The sequence below is a fragment of the Asterias rubens genome, chromosome 10 (assembly GCF_902459465.1).
Source record: "Asterias rubens chromosome 10, eAstRub1.3, whole genome shotgun sequence".
Lineage (NCBI taxonomy): Eukaryota > Metazoa > Echinodermata > Asteroidea > Forcipulatida > Asteriidae > Asterias > Asterias rubens.
This window is the reverse complement of record NC_047071.1, coordinates 19724815-19746766: the sequence shown is the minus strand read 5'-3', so window position 1 is coordinate 19746766 and position 21952 is coordinate 19724815. Positions and strand designations below refer to the sequence as shown.

At 39.7% G+C, this 21952-nt stretch overlaps 1 protein-coding gene across 1 annotated transcript in view; it reads right to left on the bottom strand.

The window, feature by feature from the left end:
• The window catches only part of LOC117296075 (histamine H2 receptor-like), a 34415-nt gene extending 13039 nt beyond the window's left edge, over nt 1-21376 (bottom strand). The window contains exon 1 of the mRNA XM_033778946.1: nt 20931-21376. Coding sequence (XP_033634837.1) covers nt 20931-21071 — 141 coding nt within the window. The 5' untranslated portion in view covers nt 21072-21376. The remainder of the gene's footprint in view (nt 1-20930) is intronic.
• Between the last annotated feature and the right edge of the window lie 576 nt (nt 21377-21952).

The window sequence follows — 21952 nt, the reverse complement described above, 5'->3', positions numbered from 1 at the left end:
CTCACTCAAATATATTTAAGAATCTGAGAAAGACTTCAGTCCTGAAGCCTTTCTCAAGAATCTGAAAGCACACACAAAGTGCAACAAGGGGTATTATTTCATTATTTTCTTGCAACTTCGACAGATTTGTTATGTTATGCATATGTAGGGATAAACCAAGTGAGAAAAGTGGAATTTGACATTAACCAAACGTGTCTGGTGCCTTTAAGACACATAAAGTGGAATTTGACATTAACCAAACGTGTCTGGTGCCTTTAAGACACATAAAGTGGAATTTGACATTAACCAAACGTGTCTGCTGCCTTTAAGACACATGATTCGTACCGAGATGGATGAATCAATGTACCATCAGGTTGATGTAGGTCACGTGTCCAAAGCGATCAATCAATGATGTTTAAATCGTAATACGATGCACGTGACTGATGCTTCAAATAAACAGAATCGCTGACGGTCTAACTTCGGGCTTAGTATCTATCAACAACACGCGGCCAAAGGGGAACAAAATTAAACTACAGCTTCCGAGAAGGATGCCTTTTTAAAGTGTTGTGGTGGACTCGATGAATTAAACTTGTTGTTGTTTACTTTCTTTGGAACAACAGATGTCATGGTAATCAATGAGTTCTAAAGAAACTGTCACAAGATCAATATACGAATAGCAAGACTTTTTATTTTTTGGGGAACAACAACATTAACTCCTGTTTCCACAGAAACTGTCACGCGATCAATGATGCAAACAAAACAAATTCCAAAAAAAAAATAGTTGTCTGGAAACTTGTTTTACCTGGAAATAGAGAAATTTGGGGAAAAGGAACGAACAAAGAAGACAAAACATCTCAACAAAATACGATAAATAAGTTCTGGGGCCCTGGAAGAATATTAGAAATCAAAAACATTGTTGCTGTAATGTTCTACCCCCCCCCCCCCTCGATGGCACGAAAACAAACATCACAAACATGTCCGGCACAAACTGACATGAACTGCAGCATGTTTTCCGCTCTTAAAATGTCCTCGACACAAAAGAGAAGAAGTTTATATATGGAATGTCAGAGAGCTACAAAAGTGCCTGAAACAAAACGTCATATAAAGGAGGATCGAACGCTGCTGCATGGAGTCTAACCAGGTCGGGCCTCGGGCCCACACTGTCGGACCCACACTGCAGTTTGCAGTTACAAATAGACAACAAAACGGAACGATCGAACGATGCCTCACTCTCTCGCATGGCCCGTTCTCACCCCCCCCCCCCCCCCCTCCAACCACCGACTCGCTGTTCATGTTACCTACTTGCCTTCAGCAAACAACAATTTATTATCATGCTACGCGAACATTTACTTTTGCTGTTCAGCTAGAATGACACATACTCGACCAAACTGTGACAAATTGGCTACCAATCATTTTATTATTTTGTAAAGTGGAATGTCTTGATAACCATATTTAGAGTAATATGTCCCCAGTGCTGGGATAGGGATCCAGTACAGCTTGGCAGGTTTTGATTATTTTCCCTTCAGGTTTGGATGGGGTTAACTTTTGACTACAATATTTACAGGATTCAATGAACAAATCCTCGAGCTCGACTGTCTAGTTGTTTTGTTGACTTTGGTTTAACTTTGAAATAACCAAATTTGGGACAAACCAAATTTGTTAACCTATTTGAGCGAATAAACCATACGAAAGGGATAGTTAGAGTTATCAAAATAATACTGTGCCAAACAAATTTGTGGTTGATCTACTTCATGCATTAGAAACACGAAAGGGTTTAACTGTTAGTCTAACTACTTGACTGCTGCACCCATACACCCAAAAGGGCTAAAGTGTTGACCGCTACACGAGGGTTTAACTAGCAGATGGCCGAGTACTGTATCAAAACCCCAAAAGGTCACCATGTTGCTGACCTTCCTGATGGGTACTGTCCGAACCCCCCCCCCCCCAAAAAAAAAAAAAAAGAAAAGAAAAAAAAGTGTTCAACTGAGTAGTTGAGCTTAATAGCCTTCTCAGTGTTCAAAAACTCCAAACGGCTTCAACTGAAACCCCAATAGGTTCATTAGTAGTTGTACCCAAAACCCCAAAGTGCTCAACTGAGTAGTTGGCCTATGAGTACTGAGTAGAGATTCTACTCTAACTGTTTACTCATCTCCCTAGGCTTCTACACTGTTTACTCATCTCCCTAGGCTCCTACACTGTTTACTCATCTCCCTAGGCTCCTACACTGTTTACTCATCTCCCTAGGCTCCTACACTGTTTACTCATCTCCCTAGGCTCCTACACTGTTTACTCATCTCCCTAGGCTTCTACACTGTTTACTCATCTCCCTAGGCTCCTACACTGTTTACTCATCTCCCTAGGCTCCTACACTGTTTACTCATCTCCCTAGGCTTCTACACTGTTTACTCATCTCCCTAGGCTCCTACACTGTTTACTCATCTCCCTAGGCTCCTACACTGTTTACTCATCTCCCTAGGCTCCTACACTGTTTACTCATCTCCCTAGGCTCCTACACTGTTTACTCATCTCCCTAGGCTCCTACACTGTTTACTCATCTCCCTAGGCTCCTACACTGTTTACTCATCTCCCTAGGCTTCTACACTGTTTACTCATCTCCCTAGGCTCCTACACTGTTTACTCATCTCCCTAGGCTCCTACACTGTTTACTCATCTCCCTAGGCTCCTACACTGTTTACTCATCTCCCTAGGCTCCTACACTGTTTACTCATCTCCCTAGGCTTCTACACTGTTTACTCATCTCCCTAGGCTCCTACACTGTTTACTCATCTCCCTAGGCTCCTACACTGTTTACTCATCTCCCTAGGCTTCTACACTGTTTACTCATCTCCCTAGGCTCCTACACTGTTTACTCATCTCCCTAGGCTCCTACACTGTTTACTCATCTCCCTAGGCTCCTACACTGTTTACTCATCTCCCTAGGCTCCTACACTGTTTACTCATCTCCCTAGGCTTCTACACTGTTTACTCATCTCCCTAGGCTCCTACACTGTTTACTCATCTCCCTAGGCTCCTACACTGTTTACTCATCTCCCTAGGCTTCTACACTGTTTACTCATCTCCCTAGGCTCCTACACTGTTTACTCATCTCCCTAGGCTCCTACACTGTTTACTCATCTCCCTAGGCTTCTACACTGTTTACTCATCTCCCTAGGCTTCTACACTGTTTACTCATCTCCCTAGGCTCCTACACTGTTTACCCTCATCTCCCTAGGCTTCTACACTGTTTACCTCATCTCCCTAGGCTTCTACACTGTTTACTCCATCTCCCTAGGCTCCTACACTGTTTACTCATCTCCCTAGGCTTCTACACTGTTTACTCATCTCCCTAGCTCCTACACTGTTTACTCATCTCCCTAGGCTTCTACACTGTTTACTCATCTCCCTAGGCTTCTACACTGTTTACTCATCTCCCTAGGCTCCTACACTGTTTACTCATCTCCCTAGGCTCCTACACTGTTTACTCATCTCCCTAGGCTTCTACACTGTTTACTCATCTCCCTAGGCTCCTACACTGTTTACTCATCTCCCTAGGCTCCTACACTGTTTACTCATCTCCCTAGGCTCCTACACTGTTTACTCATCTCCCTAGGCTTCTACACTGTTTACTCATCTCCCTAGGCTCCTACACTGTTTACTCATCTCCCTAGGCTTCTACACTGTTTACTCATCTCCCTAGGCTTCTACACTGTTTACTCATCTCCCTAGGCTTCTACACTGTTTACTCATCTCCCTAGGCTCCTACACTGTTTACTCATCTCCCTAGGCTCCTACACTGTTTACTCATCTCCCTAGGCTTCTACACTGTTTACTCATCTCCCTAGGCTTCTACACTGTTTACTCATCTCCCTAGGCTCCTACACTGTTTACTCATCTCCCTAGGCTCCTACACTGTTTACTCATCTCCCTAGGCTTCTACACTGTTTACTCATCTCCCTAGGCTCCTACACTGTTTACTCATCTCCCTAGGCTCCTACACTGTTTACTCATCTCCCTAGGCTTCTACACTGTTTACTCATCTCCCTAGGCTCCTACACTGTTTACTCATCTCCCTAGGCTCCTACACTGTTTACTCATCTCCCTAGGCTCCTACACTGTTTACTCATCTCCCTAGGCTTCTACACTGTTTACTCATCTCCCTAGGCTCCTACACTGTTTACTCATCTCCCTAGGCTCCTACACTGTTTACTCATCTCCCTAGGCTCCTACACTGTTTACTCATCTCCCTAGGCTCCTACTATGCAAGGAGGAATTGCTGTCCACTGCTGTTAGCGAGAAATTCTACTCATTGCTGACCACAGAAACATCTCCTGCTCCACAGTGTGGCGTGATGTTCCATTGTACCCTATATGTCATCACGGATTTTTTATGAACTATGATTGATCACGTGACTTTGTTATGCAAGATTTTCCATCTGACAAGCTAATGAGTTCTTGCCGCTTTTTCCCTCCTGAGGCGCTTTTCTAATACCTCTTTTAGAGACTTGCATAATGTGTTATATTGTGAGGAAATGGCTGCGGTTTTATGCCCTGTGAGTATTTTACGTTGCGACGAAATCGCATAAAGCCTTCTGAAATGTTTTGTTCTCATCACCAAATTAAAGTTTGTAACGATATAATACTGAAGTTATCAACAATAATTATTATTGTGCAGTCTGTACATTTATGTTTGGCATCTTTACAACGGTATTTTTGATCGGGACGTTAATGTACAATTTTGAATTTGATCATGCTCGTTTATAAGAGCCATATTTTACCAAACTGTCAATTTAGCTTCAAGTTGACAAGTTATGATTTTTATGTTTCAAAAAATGTAAAAATCCATATGGGAGAAAGTGGATATTTCCCATCTGGGATTGCACAGTTGACCTCACGATGATGGCCTCCTTGTATCGATTTGAAACTGATGGAAAATACTGCATCAAATAATGGCCGTATCTTAATAGGTGGGAATTAAGAACTGCAGCTTGATATAGTATAAACTATTTTTTAGAAAGGAGTCCCTTCGAAGTTAAGATCACGGAGAATGAAAATGTCAGCCTGCATCTAAGAATAAATATGCAAAGCAATCTAAGGCAAGTGTATTCAGACGGCGGTTAATCAGGCCAAAGGATTTGCTGTTAATTCAGCCTTTATTCTGTGCGAAGGGAACACGCTGCCACTGTATTCCCAGGCAAGACTGTTTTGTCAACTGGTTGTAAAAACAAGATTTAAAGTTACGCAACTGCGTTATATTTGACATTTAGCCGATGAAGTAAAAATACCCTACATTTAAAGTTTTAACTACAATCTGCTCACAGGGAAACAAACACATGAACTGAGTTTGTCTGATTTACAATTTATTCAACTAAATGGTCATAAGATTAAGCTTACTTTGTATTTTTTTAATAAAAACAAAAATGGTCAATGGCCTGATGTTTCGACCCTAGCAGAGTCTTTCTAGAAGGCTAAATGACGACACGACACGACACGATACGACACGACACGACACGACACGACACGACACGACACAACACAACACACGTGATTGGAAATACACGATTAGAGAACAAAGAGGCAGAAAGCACACATAAAAACAAGGGGTTAATTAATGTTTGACCACAACAAGATGGAGACACAAAGGACAATATCAAAGGTAGCAAGGAGATAAAGTAATCAATTAGTGAATGGGGCAGGCTAAAAAAAAGGGATATCTGTGGGGAAGATGAATAGGCAACGAAAAAAGGTTATGAGTAACTTTCTTCTTGGGTGTTCAGACCCATTGGGTTGAGTGGTCTGAAGGAGCCTCCAGTCCACAGTTTCTCCTTCTTAGACTAATAGTATCTCTGTGGTTGCCTAGTGCTCAATGCCCTGTGAAATAATTTTAGAAATGGAGTGACTATAGGAATAGTATAGTGTACAGATGTCCTTCAGATGTATCCAGCTTTTGGGTGTTGACTGTAGAATGTGGCCATATAAACGCCTATCAAAAATTGAGTGTTGTTCTTGTGTCAACTATCTAGTGTCTACTTTTATGTGTCTACTTTTATAACTACTTTTGCCTCCCAGTCTCGGTTTGGTTCAATGATCTGAGTATGGGGAAATGACACGAATAGCTGCAACTAAATAAAATTGTTCATCTTAATCTCGTATGAATTGGCAGGACCAGGTGATGCAAGAATAGTTACCTGGAAGGCGAAGAACGAATGTTAACGGTGAATTAAAGCGAAAACATTACTAGCTTACATTGACCCATCATGGGCCTGCAAGCAACAATCTCAATAATGTTAAACGAATTAAAAATGTAATCAATAATTTGTACACGTCTTGCACTTGGGTGAAAGAACATGAAACAATTCATGGCCATTGAACATCACCCGCGTCAAACTTTTTTCTTGAAAAAGGGACTGATGCTTCGTCAATTCCAAGCAAAGCGAATCAATAATGTGTGCATTGGGTGTGATCTCCGTTTGAGCGATAATAATTATAGTATCATTAGTTGGGGAGGTAGTGCTTTCTGCTCTACCAGGCATTCTTCTGATTGATAGCCAAACGTACATCAGTATGGAATGTAAAGGGGTATAGTAACACTGTTTAATAATAATAATAATAATAACATAAAATTTATAAGGCGCGCAGTATTGTGGGTGCTTTCGAACCGGAGGCTTGTATTGTGGGTGCTTTCGAACCGGAGGCTTGTTTCAGCCCTAGGAGTACATGTATAGGTGAAAGCGGCCCCTAGAAAAATAGTTGATCATAGAACCCACGTCTTGGAGTGGCCTTCAGGCCTTGTGTATCTGGCGACATAAAAAAAAAATATAAAAAAAACCTCATGTAATCACGTGGTACGGTCATCACTGCTATAAACCTTCCTCTCAAACAAAGGCACTGATTGGTTCCTTGACGTCACTGCGTTTTAGATGTTTCTAAGAGGACTGTAGCGATAATTTCGATTGGATAATGGATAGCTCAATAATTGTGAACAGCTTGAAGTTTTTATTAGAAACAAAATTGAAAGCTCGATCCCTTGCACATGAGTGTTGACGAACCGGAGGCTTGTATTGTGGGTGCTTTCGAACCGGAGGCTTGTATTGTGGGTGCTTTCGAACCGGAGGCTTGTATTGTGGGTGCTTTCGAACCGGAGGCTTGTATTGTGGGTGCTTTCGAACCGGAGGCTTGTATTGTGGGTGCTTTCGAACCGGAGGCTTGTATTGTGGGTGCTTTCGAACCGGAGGCTTGTATTGTGGGTGCTTTCGAACCGGAGGCTTGTATTGTGGGTGCTTTCGAACCGGAGGCTTGTATTCTGGGTGCTTTCGAACCGGAGGCTTGTATTGTGGGTGCTTTCGAACCAGGGCCCAATTCCGTAGAGCTGCTTAAGCAGAGGTATTGCTAAGCATAAATGAGCAGGATACCTGCCGCAAATTATACTTGTGTTGAACGATCATAACTGCCATGTTATACCTTCCTCTCTAACTATACCACCATGATATGAAACTCCTGAATGTTTCAGATGAGGATACTTCTGAGAACGTTTGGAGATATCAATATTATAAAAACTGTCAATTATCAGGTCGTTCCCCGGCCATTAGCAACTATGTGTAGGCCTTACTAAAAGTCAACAAGCTTAATTAGTTGGGCCAGGGAGAATTTTTGGGTTTTGTTTTAATTGAATAAACTTCATTAGAACATGTTTGTTTTAGGAGAACAGCAAGACATCCTGGGAGAAAAACAAACAAAAGAAAAGATGACTCTTTTGAAGTTGTGGTTTTTATTTGAAGCTAGTGCCGTAAGGTGAAAATTACGATTGTTGGTTCGCTACGGGGGGGGGGGGGGGGCGTTGTGTGCACACCTAGGATCCGTAGTGCTTGAAGCGTGTTGTCGGTAAATTAAACTCGTCTTATGTTTGTTCAGTCCTTCGTATATTTGATTGAAGACCACCCCCTCACCTCTAACGAGATACAAACCCACCCTACACGAACGAGAGCAGTCTTTGGATACATGTATAACAGGTAATTTGTGTCGCTGACAAAACAAACACGGTGTAAGTAAACAGACTTGGGGTTTCATTGAAAAACGAGGAAGAAGTCTTCGAAAGGAAACGAGGTAGAAATGGAGCGAGGTTTCTGGATTGAAATCTGTGTCGTTGTGACGTCATCAGCCTGAGTTGATCTCTACCTGGATACTTGTTGCACTAAAGTGACGACATAGGAGTAATTTAATTTCCCTTTCTCTAGTTAACAGACAATCCATAGAACATCCCGTGATAATTTCATTTTCACCATTTGGGGGTATTAAATGCTTTAAGCCTATTTCCGGATATCTCTGTGAAAGATGGGCAATGGAGTGAATTTCACAATCGTGAGCATCCAGAAACACAAACTCAATCTCGATGATTACAAATTAAATATATTGTTCTCAAACTCGTTTCTCACCACTTGATTGTGTCAAGAAAGCAGAGTCACACGTTATCTTCCAGTCGACGTGTTGTTTCGGCTCGATGAGGTCTGGCGACAGCGAACACACCGTCTATACAAAATGGTAATCAAGTTTGATCTTTCGTAATTAGGATGATATTGAAACGACGAGTGGATTGAGATTGGTCAGTTAATTGTTACTCAAATGCCGGACCCCAACTAATTAGATCAGTGTTTACTGCTTGTTGTTCTCATGATGAGGTTAATTCAACACATAATAGGCTGCCCCGGGATCTATCTGGAGTATAGGGACGGCAATTAAGCCTTGAATTCGATTGTTCATCCAGACTTTCTCATAAAAAGTAATCTTGCATAACATCTGTTCAGGCCAAGGTGTTAATTTGTATGGGTTCAATAAATTAATTTGTTTTGAAATATATTAGAGCGTCTGGCAAATGGAGTATCAATCGTAATCTTCCCTGTTCTTGGTTACCACCCCAGTGGTCTTTTTGTGTTGTCCGATTCTCTGTGTCTAGCCCTCCTCCATTTAGCCTGTTTTATGTCTGCAACTCCAGTTTATTGTATATTTCTGTTAATAATTATGACACTGTTTCAGATTGAGATGTAAGCTTTGTCTCTCCAATGCTCTTTGTTCTCTGTAAGGTTTGTGCTCTATCTGTGTTGTTGTTGTCCTTGTTTCTACTCTTCTCCTGCGAGCCATATGTGTTCTTCTTACCTTACTCCATGTTCTTACCAAGTATCACTCTGTACTTTCCAAAGCAACTTTATCCGTAACCTAAACATCTGACGTCATAAATCGAGGCTCGTGAATAACATCGACTTTGCCCGCCTCCTAGATGAACTTTTGACCTCTCATCCCAATCCACGTTCGCCTCATCTTTGGGTCGGCCATCTTTCTGCCTCATTTGTAGGTAAACAAAGTTTTGCACATACTGTTTGCACGGAAAAGACTCACTTGTTCAAAATGTAATGCCATTGAATTGTTGGGTAATTATTTTTTAGAACACCCCCCCCCCCCTAAAAAAAATAACCAAAGGAAAACCCACGAAAAGCACAACCCATTTTGTCTGTGCAAAGTGCGCTAGGGCTAAACATCACGTATACACGCACGCATAGGATGTTTTTAAAAACAAGAGGGTGTTATTTGCTTTCCCTTCAAACATAATCACCCTCCCCAAACAACAACAACAACAACAACAACAACAACAACAACAACAACAACAACAACAACAACAACAACAACAACAACAACAACAACAACAACAACAACAACAACAACAACAACAACAACAACAACAACAACAACAACAACAACAACAACGACGACAACATTTACATCAACGGTGTTTGATTATAGACCTATGAGATGTTTCTCTCTCTAAAGAAGGATTCTGATTCTCGTAGACAGTTCATCTTGTAATCAATTCAACAAATTATAAATCCACTCAAATTGCGTTTGTTGTTTTTCGGTATGCATACTGTAAGAGACACCACTCCTACTGTCATTGACGCAGGGGATTTCAAAATGTCGTCTGTAAGGTGTTTGTGTCCGATGTGATTAATATTACAAGCACGTAATCAACGCGATAGCACTCGGCCCGCCAGGATAAGTCAGTCAAACCACTCGTGTGTATTGAATGACAACGGCTTATAAATCGGACACAACAAAAACGAACACTAGGCTCCTCTATAGTACAAGGAGAAATAAACTTATCATGTTAACCATTCGATATGACTCAAGTTTCATCTCAACTTTTTGTTGTCCATTCTTGACTTCATGGAGGCCATCGACTTTTGTCATACAGTGCAACGGGTTCATAAGGTTCAACTCATGGTTCTGTTTCACTCAGTTTGTCTGAATTGATTCAAATTCAAATTCTTATTCAACTATACATCAACCTTTATGAATTATGTCTGCCAACAAGGTCACTCAGGTGAGGGCTTAACAAAGCTGGTGCGAAAAATGAGAAGTCACAGCGATTTAAAAACACCTGTTTATATAAATTAATCAATTTGGGGATGGCTAATTAATCATCTAAGCCATTGGCAAATTCTGGTCGCTAGATTAGGTAAGCCTCTCGCGTAACAAAAGTAGTTTATATGCAAATTCTGGCGTGATTTGTTTTTAGGAAGTCGTATTGGTGCAAAAGTCAAATCACATGGTTGGTTATTATTGGAGATTTAAAAAAGATTATTTCCAATCTGAAGCTAAATGATTGTAAAGCTTGTCAGTCCTCCGGTACTTCCATTTGAATATTGCATTAAGTATACATTTGCATAAGCTTTAAGTCAGCACCAATCTTGTCCCTGGAAATTGTACTAGAAATGTGGTTACATAAGTGCCCAATTCTTGGTAACAAAACTAAATTCCATGGTGCACACAAAAACTGACGAAACCATGAAATGCCAAGATTGGTTTGTTCAAGATTTTGATCAAACAAACTTGATATGTTTTTCACAGGTTGGATGTAAAACGCATGAAGTTGGAAAGGAGTTTAATATTTAAGACCTAAAAATTGTCTCGTTGTTGTTGTTGTTGTTGTTGTTGATGTTGTTGCTGTTGTCGATGTTTTTTGATGTTTTGTTGTTGTTTTGCCGGCACTTTAATCCCGAGGTTGATGGTTCAAATTCCGGTCGGTTCAAGATTCTCTTTAATTTGATTCTCCCATTTCAGTGATCACAACGGTACAGTTTTATTAATCATTGGTGAAGATTCTCTCTTTGTACGTCATGCTTGAAGTATAAAGCCAGAACAATTGAGCTTTTTGATTTTTAACTGACATTTTCTCCGAAGATTTCTCGGGGGGATTGGTTCTGCAATGTCTTCATAGTCAGTGAGTTATCAATTTGAAGTTTTTTAATTTCGTGTAAAGGGTTAGCATTGTTGAGAATAATGAACATATTAAATTTACATCGTACAGGCCTAAAGATAGTCATGCTGGAGGGCTTAATTTGAGATCCCTTTATTTGGAGAGTTGTAAATTAATTAGTAAACTAAGATTTGATCTCACGAGTAACGGTCACTTCAGAGTGAGGGCTATGCTCAACTGATTTGGGCTACCAACCCAAATCAACTGCCTCCAGGGGCTTACTGAAACAGGGTTCGTCATCACAGTATATAATGATGTGGGCATATTACTGCAATACTTTTGCAACATGTTATTTCATGTAAAGAAATGTGGGTTACATAAAGTACGTATACTGGTTTTACACAATTACCAACAGTGCTTTATATTACAAATCTCTTTCACTTTCTTTTTTTCATATTTCATAAATTCAGAAATCGTATTGATACACACACCAATTGCGAACATCAATAGAATAGAGCTACACATTTCGGCTGTGGTGTGGCCAGGTCAATAATGTAGCCTTCAGCTGGTGTAACTTAATAACCCCGAAAACACCTGGGTGTTATATTTACACCTGCTTGGTGTCGGACGGGTGTTAGTTGCTGGAGTGAATTAAATTTACATTTGACTGTTTGCAGGAAAAAGTTGATTGGGGTTTTGTTTTGCGTCTAAATTGCTGTTAGCAAATTTCATTCAACAATTGTATGATTAAATCCAGTGAGGTTTACGATGTGTTGAAAAACTTGTATTTTAAAGTGAACAAAACTAAGAAATGTCCTTCAGTGTTTGCAACACAGGAGCTGTGTTTCAGGGATATCTTAACTATCAAACTATGAGTAGGCCTACTTAAACAAAAGTGAGGACGTCCTCTCTCTTCGCGCTCATGCAAAAAAACAACAACAACGAGGACGTCTCTAAAAAAAGTCAAAACAACGGAAGAACAAAGATAAGCCCTCCTTTTAATGGATGATCAAACATTTGAGTGACATTGTAATAGTAGTCATCAAATAACATAGTGTTTGGACATTGTGAGGACCCTATGAGGACTTCCGTTCTAGATCCATGGCTAATGTCTTACTCTTAGGTACCCTCTGGTGGACAGGCTCAATGTTGTCATGACTTCCAAAATTTTCATTAAAATATACTTATTTTTTCAAGTGGACATTCGTCTCCAAACGAAGGGGATTAACAAAGAACAAAACACCATCACTTAAAACAATATAGAGTGCAAACGTGAAGTTTGAAGACTAGTTCAACCCTAACTAAAACTGCACGATACAAATGGAATGTCCACGGAGTGTATCACAAACACGCTCTTGGTTTTCTGGTACGTGTATCGAAATGGAAAAGGGAATCTAACTGCCTAATGATGCTTCATTTTATCCATGTGTTATGTTTGACTGCATCAGATCGATTAAGTTCATACCACACGACATCCCTTCATGTTGACTCTATGGCGTGACTTCCCTAGCAACCAATGCCTACGGGGGCAGAGTATAAGTGTAATTATAGGATACTTTAAGTGGAAGTTATCCATGGCAACGGAACAGCCGGAGGGTCCAAAACGGCGCCTTGGATCAACAGAAACAGACGGATTGCAAAATGGACCAAACTTGTCAAAATAGAAAACAACTTTACCCTCTCAGGCCAAATGAGCAATTTAGTTTTGATGGAACCTCTTCAATTCAGTTTGGTATGTCATATTCCACAGCCAACTCTACTTTTGAACGATTATATTTCATCCTGGTAAAAGGTTATTTATACCTCAGACTCGATTAAGCAATGAGTAATGGTGCATCTTATCACTGCGGTTATTTCAACATCAAAATGCGTCTAGACGCGTCGCCTCATCATTGCAAGTTCTCTTGATTTCGGATGGCACTTCCAGAGCCCCGTAGATTGAGGTCTTGTTTGACATCATCTTTAAAGGCAGTGGACACTATTGGTAATTACTCAAAATAATTATTAGCATTAAACCTCACTTGGTAACGAGTAATAGAGAGAGGTTGATAGTATAAAACATTGTTAAAAACGGCTCCCATTGAAGTGACGTAGTTTTCGAGAAAGAAGTAATTTTCCACGAATTTGATTTCGAGACCTCAAGTTTAGAACTTGAGGTCTCGAAATCAAGCATCTGAAAGCACACAACTTCGTGTGACAAGGGTGTTTTTTGCTTTCATAGTTATCTCGCAACTTCAACGACCAATCAAGCTGAAATGTTCACAGGTTTGTTATGTTATGCATATGTTGAGATACAGCAAGTGGTGAGACTGGTCTTTGACAATTACCAATAGTTTCCACTGTCTTTAAAGAGGCTAGGTCCACTCAATTCGTGGCAATTTGACCGACAGTTTATATCTTATTTTCTAAATTTCTCATATTCTGATAGCTTTCGCATAATCAATGTATCGCATAAAAAGTCCGCCAGTGATATTTATGGGCCTCCGTACCTGACCTAGAATGGAAAACGGAAGATCCTTTGGGCCTTCGTACCATAAAAACAAATCGATTTCTCTTGGCCGTAGTAAAAGCTAAATGACTTGAAGTGATGCATGTCTAACCTAAATATTAATGTGCATTGCCGGACACGCTGCTACTTTTGTATATGATAGATTGGAACGTGCGTAATGGACTATCACCTGCTACATGACCCACTTAAAGTTTTATGATTGCACTTGGTTCATGGAGATATGTGAGGCTATCGGTAATGTTTTAACATTGCTTCAATCAGCAGTTGTGGACATTAGCTATGGATAGTAAAGTAGGCTGTAGCAATGTAGGATAGTTAGTTTGATATTGGACAACTTGACATTCACATAGGTTTGTACAGCGATTGACAATGTTGCTTTTTCGATACTGGATATTGCACATTCCAATAGGTTTGTACAGTGAATGTCTACGCTTTGCACCAATATTGGAAATGTTGACATTCACATAGATTTGTACAGCGAATGTCAAGGTTGCTTTTTCGATATTAGATACGGGACATTCAAACAGGTTTTTACAGTGAATGTCTACATTGTGCATCGATATTGGATATTGGGCACTCTATCGATATTGGGCAATGGACACTCAGGTTTGTAGAGTGGATATCTAACTTTGATATTGAATACTGAACAAGCGCATAGATTTGTGCATCGATATTGACATTTGGCATTGACGTACAGTGAATGACGACCATAACAGTTAAAGGAACACGTTGCCTTGGATCGGTCGAGTTGGTCTTTGAAAAGCGTTTGTAACCGTTTTTTATAAAATGCATATTGGTAGAAAGATGTTGTAAAAGTAGGATACAATGATCCACACAAACATGTCACGAAATTGCACGGTTTTCCTTTTACCTCGTCGACTAACACGGTCGGAGATTTTTCGGAGTCAAATTTTTGACTCCCATAAATGGCCGACCGTAATAGTTCGCACAGTAAAAGGAAAACCACGCAATTTCGAGGCAAAATTGTGTGGATCATTGTATTCTACTTTTAAATCATCTTTCTACCCACATGCATTGTATAAAAAACGGTTACAAACGCTTTTTATAGAACTAACTCGTCCGATCCAAGGCAACGTGTTCCTTTAACTTGATATTGGACTTTCTTTCACTGAACAAAATTTTTTGAATGTCCAATGTCCGATATCAAATTAACTTGACTCCCATCAAAGTAGGCTTAACTAAGATCGAAGTAGAAATAGCAAAATACACTTTATGAAGCAGACATGAGTTACATCGTGATCGTAGGTAGAAGCGTGGTTTAGCCACACGTTACGCGAGCAAAAACGTGAACGTGAACGTGAACGTGGACGTAAAATAATTTATTTATTTTCATGCTCACGTATGAAGTGTGCACGTACGTATACCTGACGTGAAAATGGGATTTTCACGTATGCAAAAAAGTGAGATTTTAACAACACAATAACTGACATTAAAGGCCGGTTTAAAGTCGGTCGCGCGATGGAAATCTTGCGCGCAATCCTAAGACTGAGGCCTAAAAACTGTGTCTTTTTATGATCGCGCATCAAGATTTTCATCGCGCGACCATCGCGCGACCGACTATAAACCGGCCTTAACGTGCACCTCAACCTCCCTAGTGTGAACACTGACTGTCCATAGTGTTCATCAGATGACTAGAGAGCACGCTAGGGTAAACATATCTCAATAAGGGATACAGTGAAGATAACTGCGAGAAGTCCACCAAAACGATGTAGATACCTCTCGTCATTATGATCGAGCAAGGCATGCTGGGGGAAAAATGGCGCGGTGAGATCGATCACCCCTGGGAACGAGGTTGGAGCAAGTTTTGCTTGTACGTAAACATTTATGGGACCACTTTTTTTCGCTGGAAGGGAACAAACTTGCACACTTTAACATGTCCAAGTGTTTGAATATACACGAAACTTGCATAGTCTATACTGCTGTATAGGAACACTGCCCGTGTTCAGGCTATGACTCAACACATTCAGATCAAACTATTTTCAGTCAGGGACAGTGAAGATAATTTAAAAAAGTCCCCCCTCCCCGTTCGTAAATTCTACTTCAAGGCAGTTGATCAGAATTACGAGGATAACTTCTTTCAGAGCAGTACCGTCATCCCATTCGAGGAGACAGCCAATCTATTATGCTGTAATATGTAATTTGTAGAGCTATATTATAAGATGATACGAATGCTTAAATTTGGTTTTCATTGGCTATAATTACATTAAAAGTAAAACTGAATAGATAGTTGACGACACTATAACTATAATGAATGACTACATTCTACCCATAAACACAACGAGTATAATAACACATTGTGTTGCCGCAAACCGATATTCATGTCAATACTCCATGATGCAATACCGCAAATTTAGAGTCTGTTTTGAAACTTTTGAAAAAAATGCACTGTAAAAAATTACCGTAATTTTACGGTTAAAAGTACGTAAATAGCTACGGTGTTTTACCATGACGAGATTTTTCCATGACTTTACGGTGCAACCCCGTAAATACCGGCTCGCAATGCACCATGGGATTATTTAAAAAATTACCGTAATTTTTACGGTGATAACGACATTTTTCCATGACTTTACGGTGCAACCCCGTAAATGCCGGCACGCAATGCACCATGGGATTGTTTAAAAATAATTACCGAAATTTTTACGGTGAAAAGTTGGTGAAAAGTACGCAAACATGTACGGTGTATTTTATATAAAAAACAATTTCCTTGACTCTACGGTGTAACCCCGTTAATACCGGCTCGCAATGCACCATGGGATTGTCTAAAAGGAATGACCGTAATTTTACAGTGAGAAATGTGTATATTTCGACAGTGAATTACTATTCTCGCTTTTGCTCGCCAGCCTTTTTACGGCCAAAATCCGTATCTGGGCACACCAAAAGAACTCTAGGGATCATCACGCACGCGCAATGCTTATGAGGAAGTTCTAGCGGGGCGACTAGAGTAACTAGATTAACCCACTTTTTGTACTCTATTGTACAATCCCGTGCTCATGGTGTATTACTTAAAGGTATGATACATCATTGGTTTTGGTTCTGGAAACAATGAGTTCATTCCAATTCCAGTCGTCTAGTTTTCAAAATACCCATCATTGGTAACCTGTTAAGGTTTCTATTTCATCAGTTATTCTATGTGGATGTTTATATTGTGTTATGAAGACCATTAAATGCAGCGTCTGAATTCGAACAGTGCAAATCGAAGGCAGTTGTTGCCTTTTGATGGTGTTCAGAACTTTTCTTGAATATCAGCATTTAAGATGGAACTATTTTTAAGGGAGATTATAATCTCATTTGCAGTTTTATGATGAAAATTATTTAGAATTATATTTCTTGCCAAATTATTTTGATAATTACCAAAGCTGTATCGTACCTTTAACATATGGTTATTTTCCACTTTTTAAAATACAATACCATTGGAGTAATTATACTATTGTAATAAGCCATTACTTATTACGGTCAGTTTCCACTTTTTCAAATACGGTCCCATGGCAGTAATATCAACGTGTAATATACCGTACAAATCACGGCACTCTGTAACCTCGTGTACGGTTTTACACCGTATTGACAGCCTTATCACCGTAAAAATCGCGCCACACCGTAACTTCATGTACGTTTGCACCGTATATTCACAGCTTTCTCACCGTAAAAATCACGGCACACCGTAACTTCGTGTACGGCACACCGTAACTTCGTGTACGGTTTACACCGTAAACTGACAGCTTTCTCACCGTGAACAATCACGGCACACCGTAACTTCGTGTACGGTTTGCAACGTAAAAATTACGGGAATCGGTTGGCATCTGGCTGCACAACCGATTCCCGTAAATGTTACGGAAATTTGTTTACAGTGTGCACTGTATTGAAAAAAGGGTTACCGAAGATAAGAACAATTATGAAGACCTTTTGAAACTCTGAGCACTGAAGACTCGATCGTTAAGAACACGGAAGACCTTTGAAAAACGCCGATGACATTTTGAATACTCAAGGCTCTTTAAGAAGCATTGATTACTTTGAAAGACTCTGAAGACACTTAATAAAAACACTTAAGACGATATGTGATTACAACACACTTTTTAAGAACGCGGAATACGCGGAAGGCCACTAAAGATGGTAGTTAACATCGGAGGTGGATGCTTGGGACTAACTAGACGTGATTGCGGTGATTTTTGATTGAGTTTTGTTTGAGATCTAGAAGCCTGTAAAACAAAGTGGAACTTTTTTCTGCATGTCACCAAATGGCTCCTAATTGGGTAAAAACTATAACCTCATTGAAACGAAAATAATTGCAACTAGGGTAACAGCATACACGACTGTGTAGTTTAGTTGACTGTGCCGTTGATTTCACAAAATTCTTCCTAACTTAAGACTAATCTTAGGACTTAGGATGAGTCCCAACCCTGCACTGTAGCATGCAGACCTAAAGATTAATCCTAAGTTAGGACGAGTTAATCGTCCTAACTCGAGATAAGACGAGTCCTAACTCTTTGTGAAATCGACGGGTGGTTTACTAACAAACTCTGCCAAGCACCAATGTCGTGCGTAAATAAAAACCTGAATCACGAACATTTCCTAATCTTAAAAATAATTTCTCTTTCATAAATTTACTATGAATATTTTGGGCAGGAGCATATCATAAAGCATGCCCCTTGTAGCCCGGATCCGCCACACGTAAAGGCTTCACAGGTGAATAAACAGTCGTGATATCCAAAGTAGGCAATTTGATATCGCCAAAACGCGCCACTTATTATCATAAAGTGTGAATGCCGTCCGGTGTTTCTTCATTTTGAGCAAAAAATCACTTTATCACGAGCTGAGAGGGATTCAGTATGTATAATGCCCTAATGAATTGAAATTTGAGGAAAGTGTCTGTTCAACCCAAAGAAAACGTGACTTAGCAATTCAAAACCGCAGAGCTGTTTCCTGTTGCACAATGTACGATTGTGGGGTGTAGGATATGATTGATGCATTGATTAATGTTGCCACCAGGGCTGGTTTCCTCGCATTTATGAACGATTGTTTCATTTATTAGTCGAATGATTTCTTCCTATAGATTTATTTGAGGTGTTCAGGGTGGGTTACAGGTTTGTTGGATCAAAATATGCCATAGTTTAGTTATTTAAATATTGTTTTATACACATAAATCAATATGAAACGCCAGCTGAACAAATAAACACACAACACAAACATCCGGTAACATAATTTAAAGAGTTGACACCAAATAACGGCTTTGTTTTTGTGTTGACTGAGGGATTTTGGGGGAACGCTCGTTTTTGATTAACTATTATTTGGTATACATTGGCAAAATGGAAATACGAAATTTATTTGATGGGACTCTGGTCTCGCATGTTGTCCAAAGGGAACTAATCAACCTTATTTATAAACGGTTACATTTCAGGTTATTAAAACATTGTTTAAAACTCTGGGACTGTACGTAAAAAGAACCAAAAACACTTATTGTGCAAGACTAGGAGTTAACCTAGGTGTTTCCGGTTCACATAGCAAAAATTATTGTTAAAATATTTTCTCAGACTTGCGAGCTAATTAATTAAGTTCACTTATGAGACATAATGAGGCAGAAGTGGTTTCATTTTCTGAATTATAACATTAGTAGTAGTTATATTTTTGGTTTACTTATTTTCCCTCTATGCATTACCAGTGTACAGAGCAGGCTTCTATGTGTTCATGCACTTTTCTTTAAGTTGTAAAGTACTGAGTAACTATTCAATACAGGTTGTCATTAATGAAGAATTATTGTTATCTTAAAATGATACTTCCGGCACTTCTAGTCGTGTGTTTCAATGAACACTTGACGAGGATTTGCTGTATAAGTTGACAGTTTTGGAGCTGAACTGTACACATAATAGGTCTTTATTCAATTCAATTCAATTTCAATACAAAAACTCTAATCATCCTTAAAATAGGCAATTACATCAGTTGATCAGCTCCATATAAAAACATTAAGAGTTATGGCTGGAAATAGACAATATACAATTATTTGAAAATATAAAGATTATTGTTATACTTTTGGTTACGGCACTTAACATCAATGCTATAAAAACTTACGTGGTCAGACGTACCGCAGCTTTTGCTAGTTTAATGTATTTTGAGACAGTATACACAGTATACAAAAGTATATCACTTTTTATCACCCCCAAATTTTGTTTAATACAAAATATACATATTTTATATATATACATTAATGCCTATCAGCAGCGTTACCGAAACGCTTCTACATGATTGCGTATTCCTGGTAGCGAATATTCTTACTGCGTGACAAATTCACAGTTATCTCAAAAACGAAACCATCTTTTGAAATGAAATTTTCATCTTTTTTAGTGTACATTATTGTACATAGTGAAACATTTGAAGGGTTCCAAAAACCATATAACGTAAATAGACCCTTTATGGCAAGCAACTCACCGGCCATCAGACCCCATGCTTTGCCTTGCGAGAAAAACAAGCGATTTATTGTGTGATCTTTCTTTTACACAGTCTGTTTACACACTCAGGCAAATCTTGGTTCCTTGTCTTGATAAACATAGTGTTCCATCAAAACCTCCAGGAAAATAATGTTGAAGACTTCGCACCCTTGAGTCGCTGATGAGTTGTAGTGTATAGAAGGCTCCGCAGCAGACGTAGTGGTAAATTGGTATGACTGAGTAAATTAGCTCAGCAGGGTTGCTCATCGGAAAGCTTAATTGAGGTTGACTAAAGTCGTCATGCCTTTGTGGAGCAATCACCGAAGATTAATAAATGAAGGAATCAGCCTTCGAGCTTTCATTGTACTTGCTCACCATCTTGGTTTGATTTCCAAATCAAAACCCACGCTACCAAACCGAGGCTGCGGGGGACAGAAACAAAACGGCGGACCCAATAGCTAAAACAAATCCCAATGTAGCTTTCCTGAATACATATTCATTGTTGTGAGAATAATAACTCATAAGATTTTCCCAAACCGTTGACACTTAGTGCCCAATGACATTTAAGGGGAGGTTGGGGGGGGGGGTATTTAAAAATATATATTTTGGACGGAATATTAACGTAAATGAGCAGACTTAGTTGCTTTTATAGAAGATAATTTACGTCCATCGAAGCTAAACAGGAAGGCGGAAAAGGAAAAAGAAGCCTTAATTTTTATGTTCAGAAAGTTAAGAGTGAAACATTTTTAATAAAGTAAACTTACCGCGACGTTCCCAAGGACGGTAACCACCATGACGACCGAAAGGAAGAGCGCCTGAAAGATGAGATATCCAAGAGGTGGGGGTGTGGTCGGTGTGATTCCCTCGAAGTCCAATAGTGGGATTAACGTAGATTCATTCATCATCACATATCAGTTAATCCCATTCTGATTCACGACTGGCTGCTACTGCACAGCCCTGACACCTGCTATCTTAGTATAGCAGTGATGTCCACTGATAACACACAGAGCGGTCCGCTGCTGAAAGCGAAAGTGTACTCCATAATAAAACAAAACACAGAGATGGCACTGTCTTCCCGTCAAACCAAACTGATATCAACCTCGCTTGAAACTAACTCTGATCTGTTTGTGTAGTTTCCTAGGTCTGAGTTACACGAAGCATGGCCTCCCCTCTCTATCTCTCGTTAAATTTCTTGCGATGCGACCGGTTTGCTACGATGCACCGCAGGAAGTCGTATGGATAAGCGCATTGCAAATAGCGTAATGACGGTTGCTTCATTTACGCATGCGAGTCTGTAGCCCCTGATCATAATATGTGACCTAAGGCAGTCTCTTCTCGTACGCTGTAATGTAAGCGAAAAACACCCTTTAGAGTCGAGCCGGATGGAATAATAGAACTACTAATCATCCGTCCCATGCTCGTTTTATTCATATTTGATATACGTATTCCTGAATTATTAAACAGGTTATTAATGTGAAAAGGTCTGGTAGTGGGTGCTCTTTTTTCTAATAGTTGCTTCGTAAAAATGTGAAAATAAATGGCACAAGCGACATTCGAAGAATCACAAAGCAGATGAAGCGACTTGGCCTGTGCGGCCAGCAATTTTGTCAGTAGTCTAGAATTACCATTCTCGGATCTGTTTTCCTTTTTTTATTTTGAAGATTCCCCTTTTTGAATCAGATAAGAAAAGAACAAAATCCCCATTCAAAGCACTACGACAGTGGCAATTTTGAGTAGATTATTTTCTTTGCGTGCGGCTAGTGGACGCTGACTGCAAACTACAAGA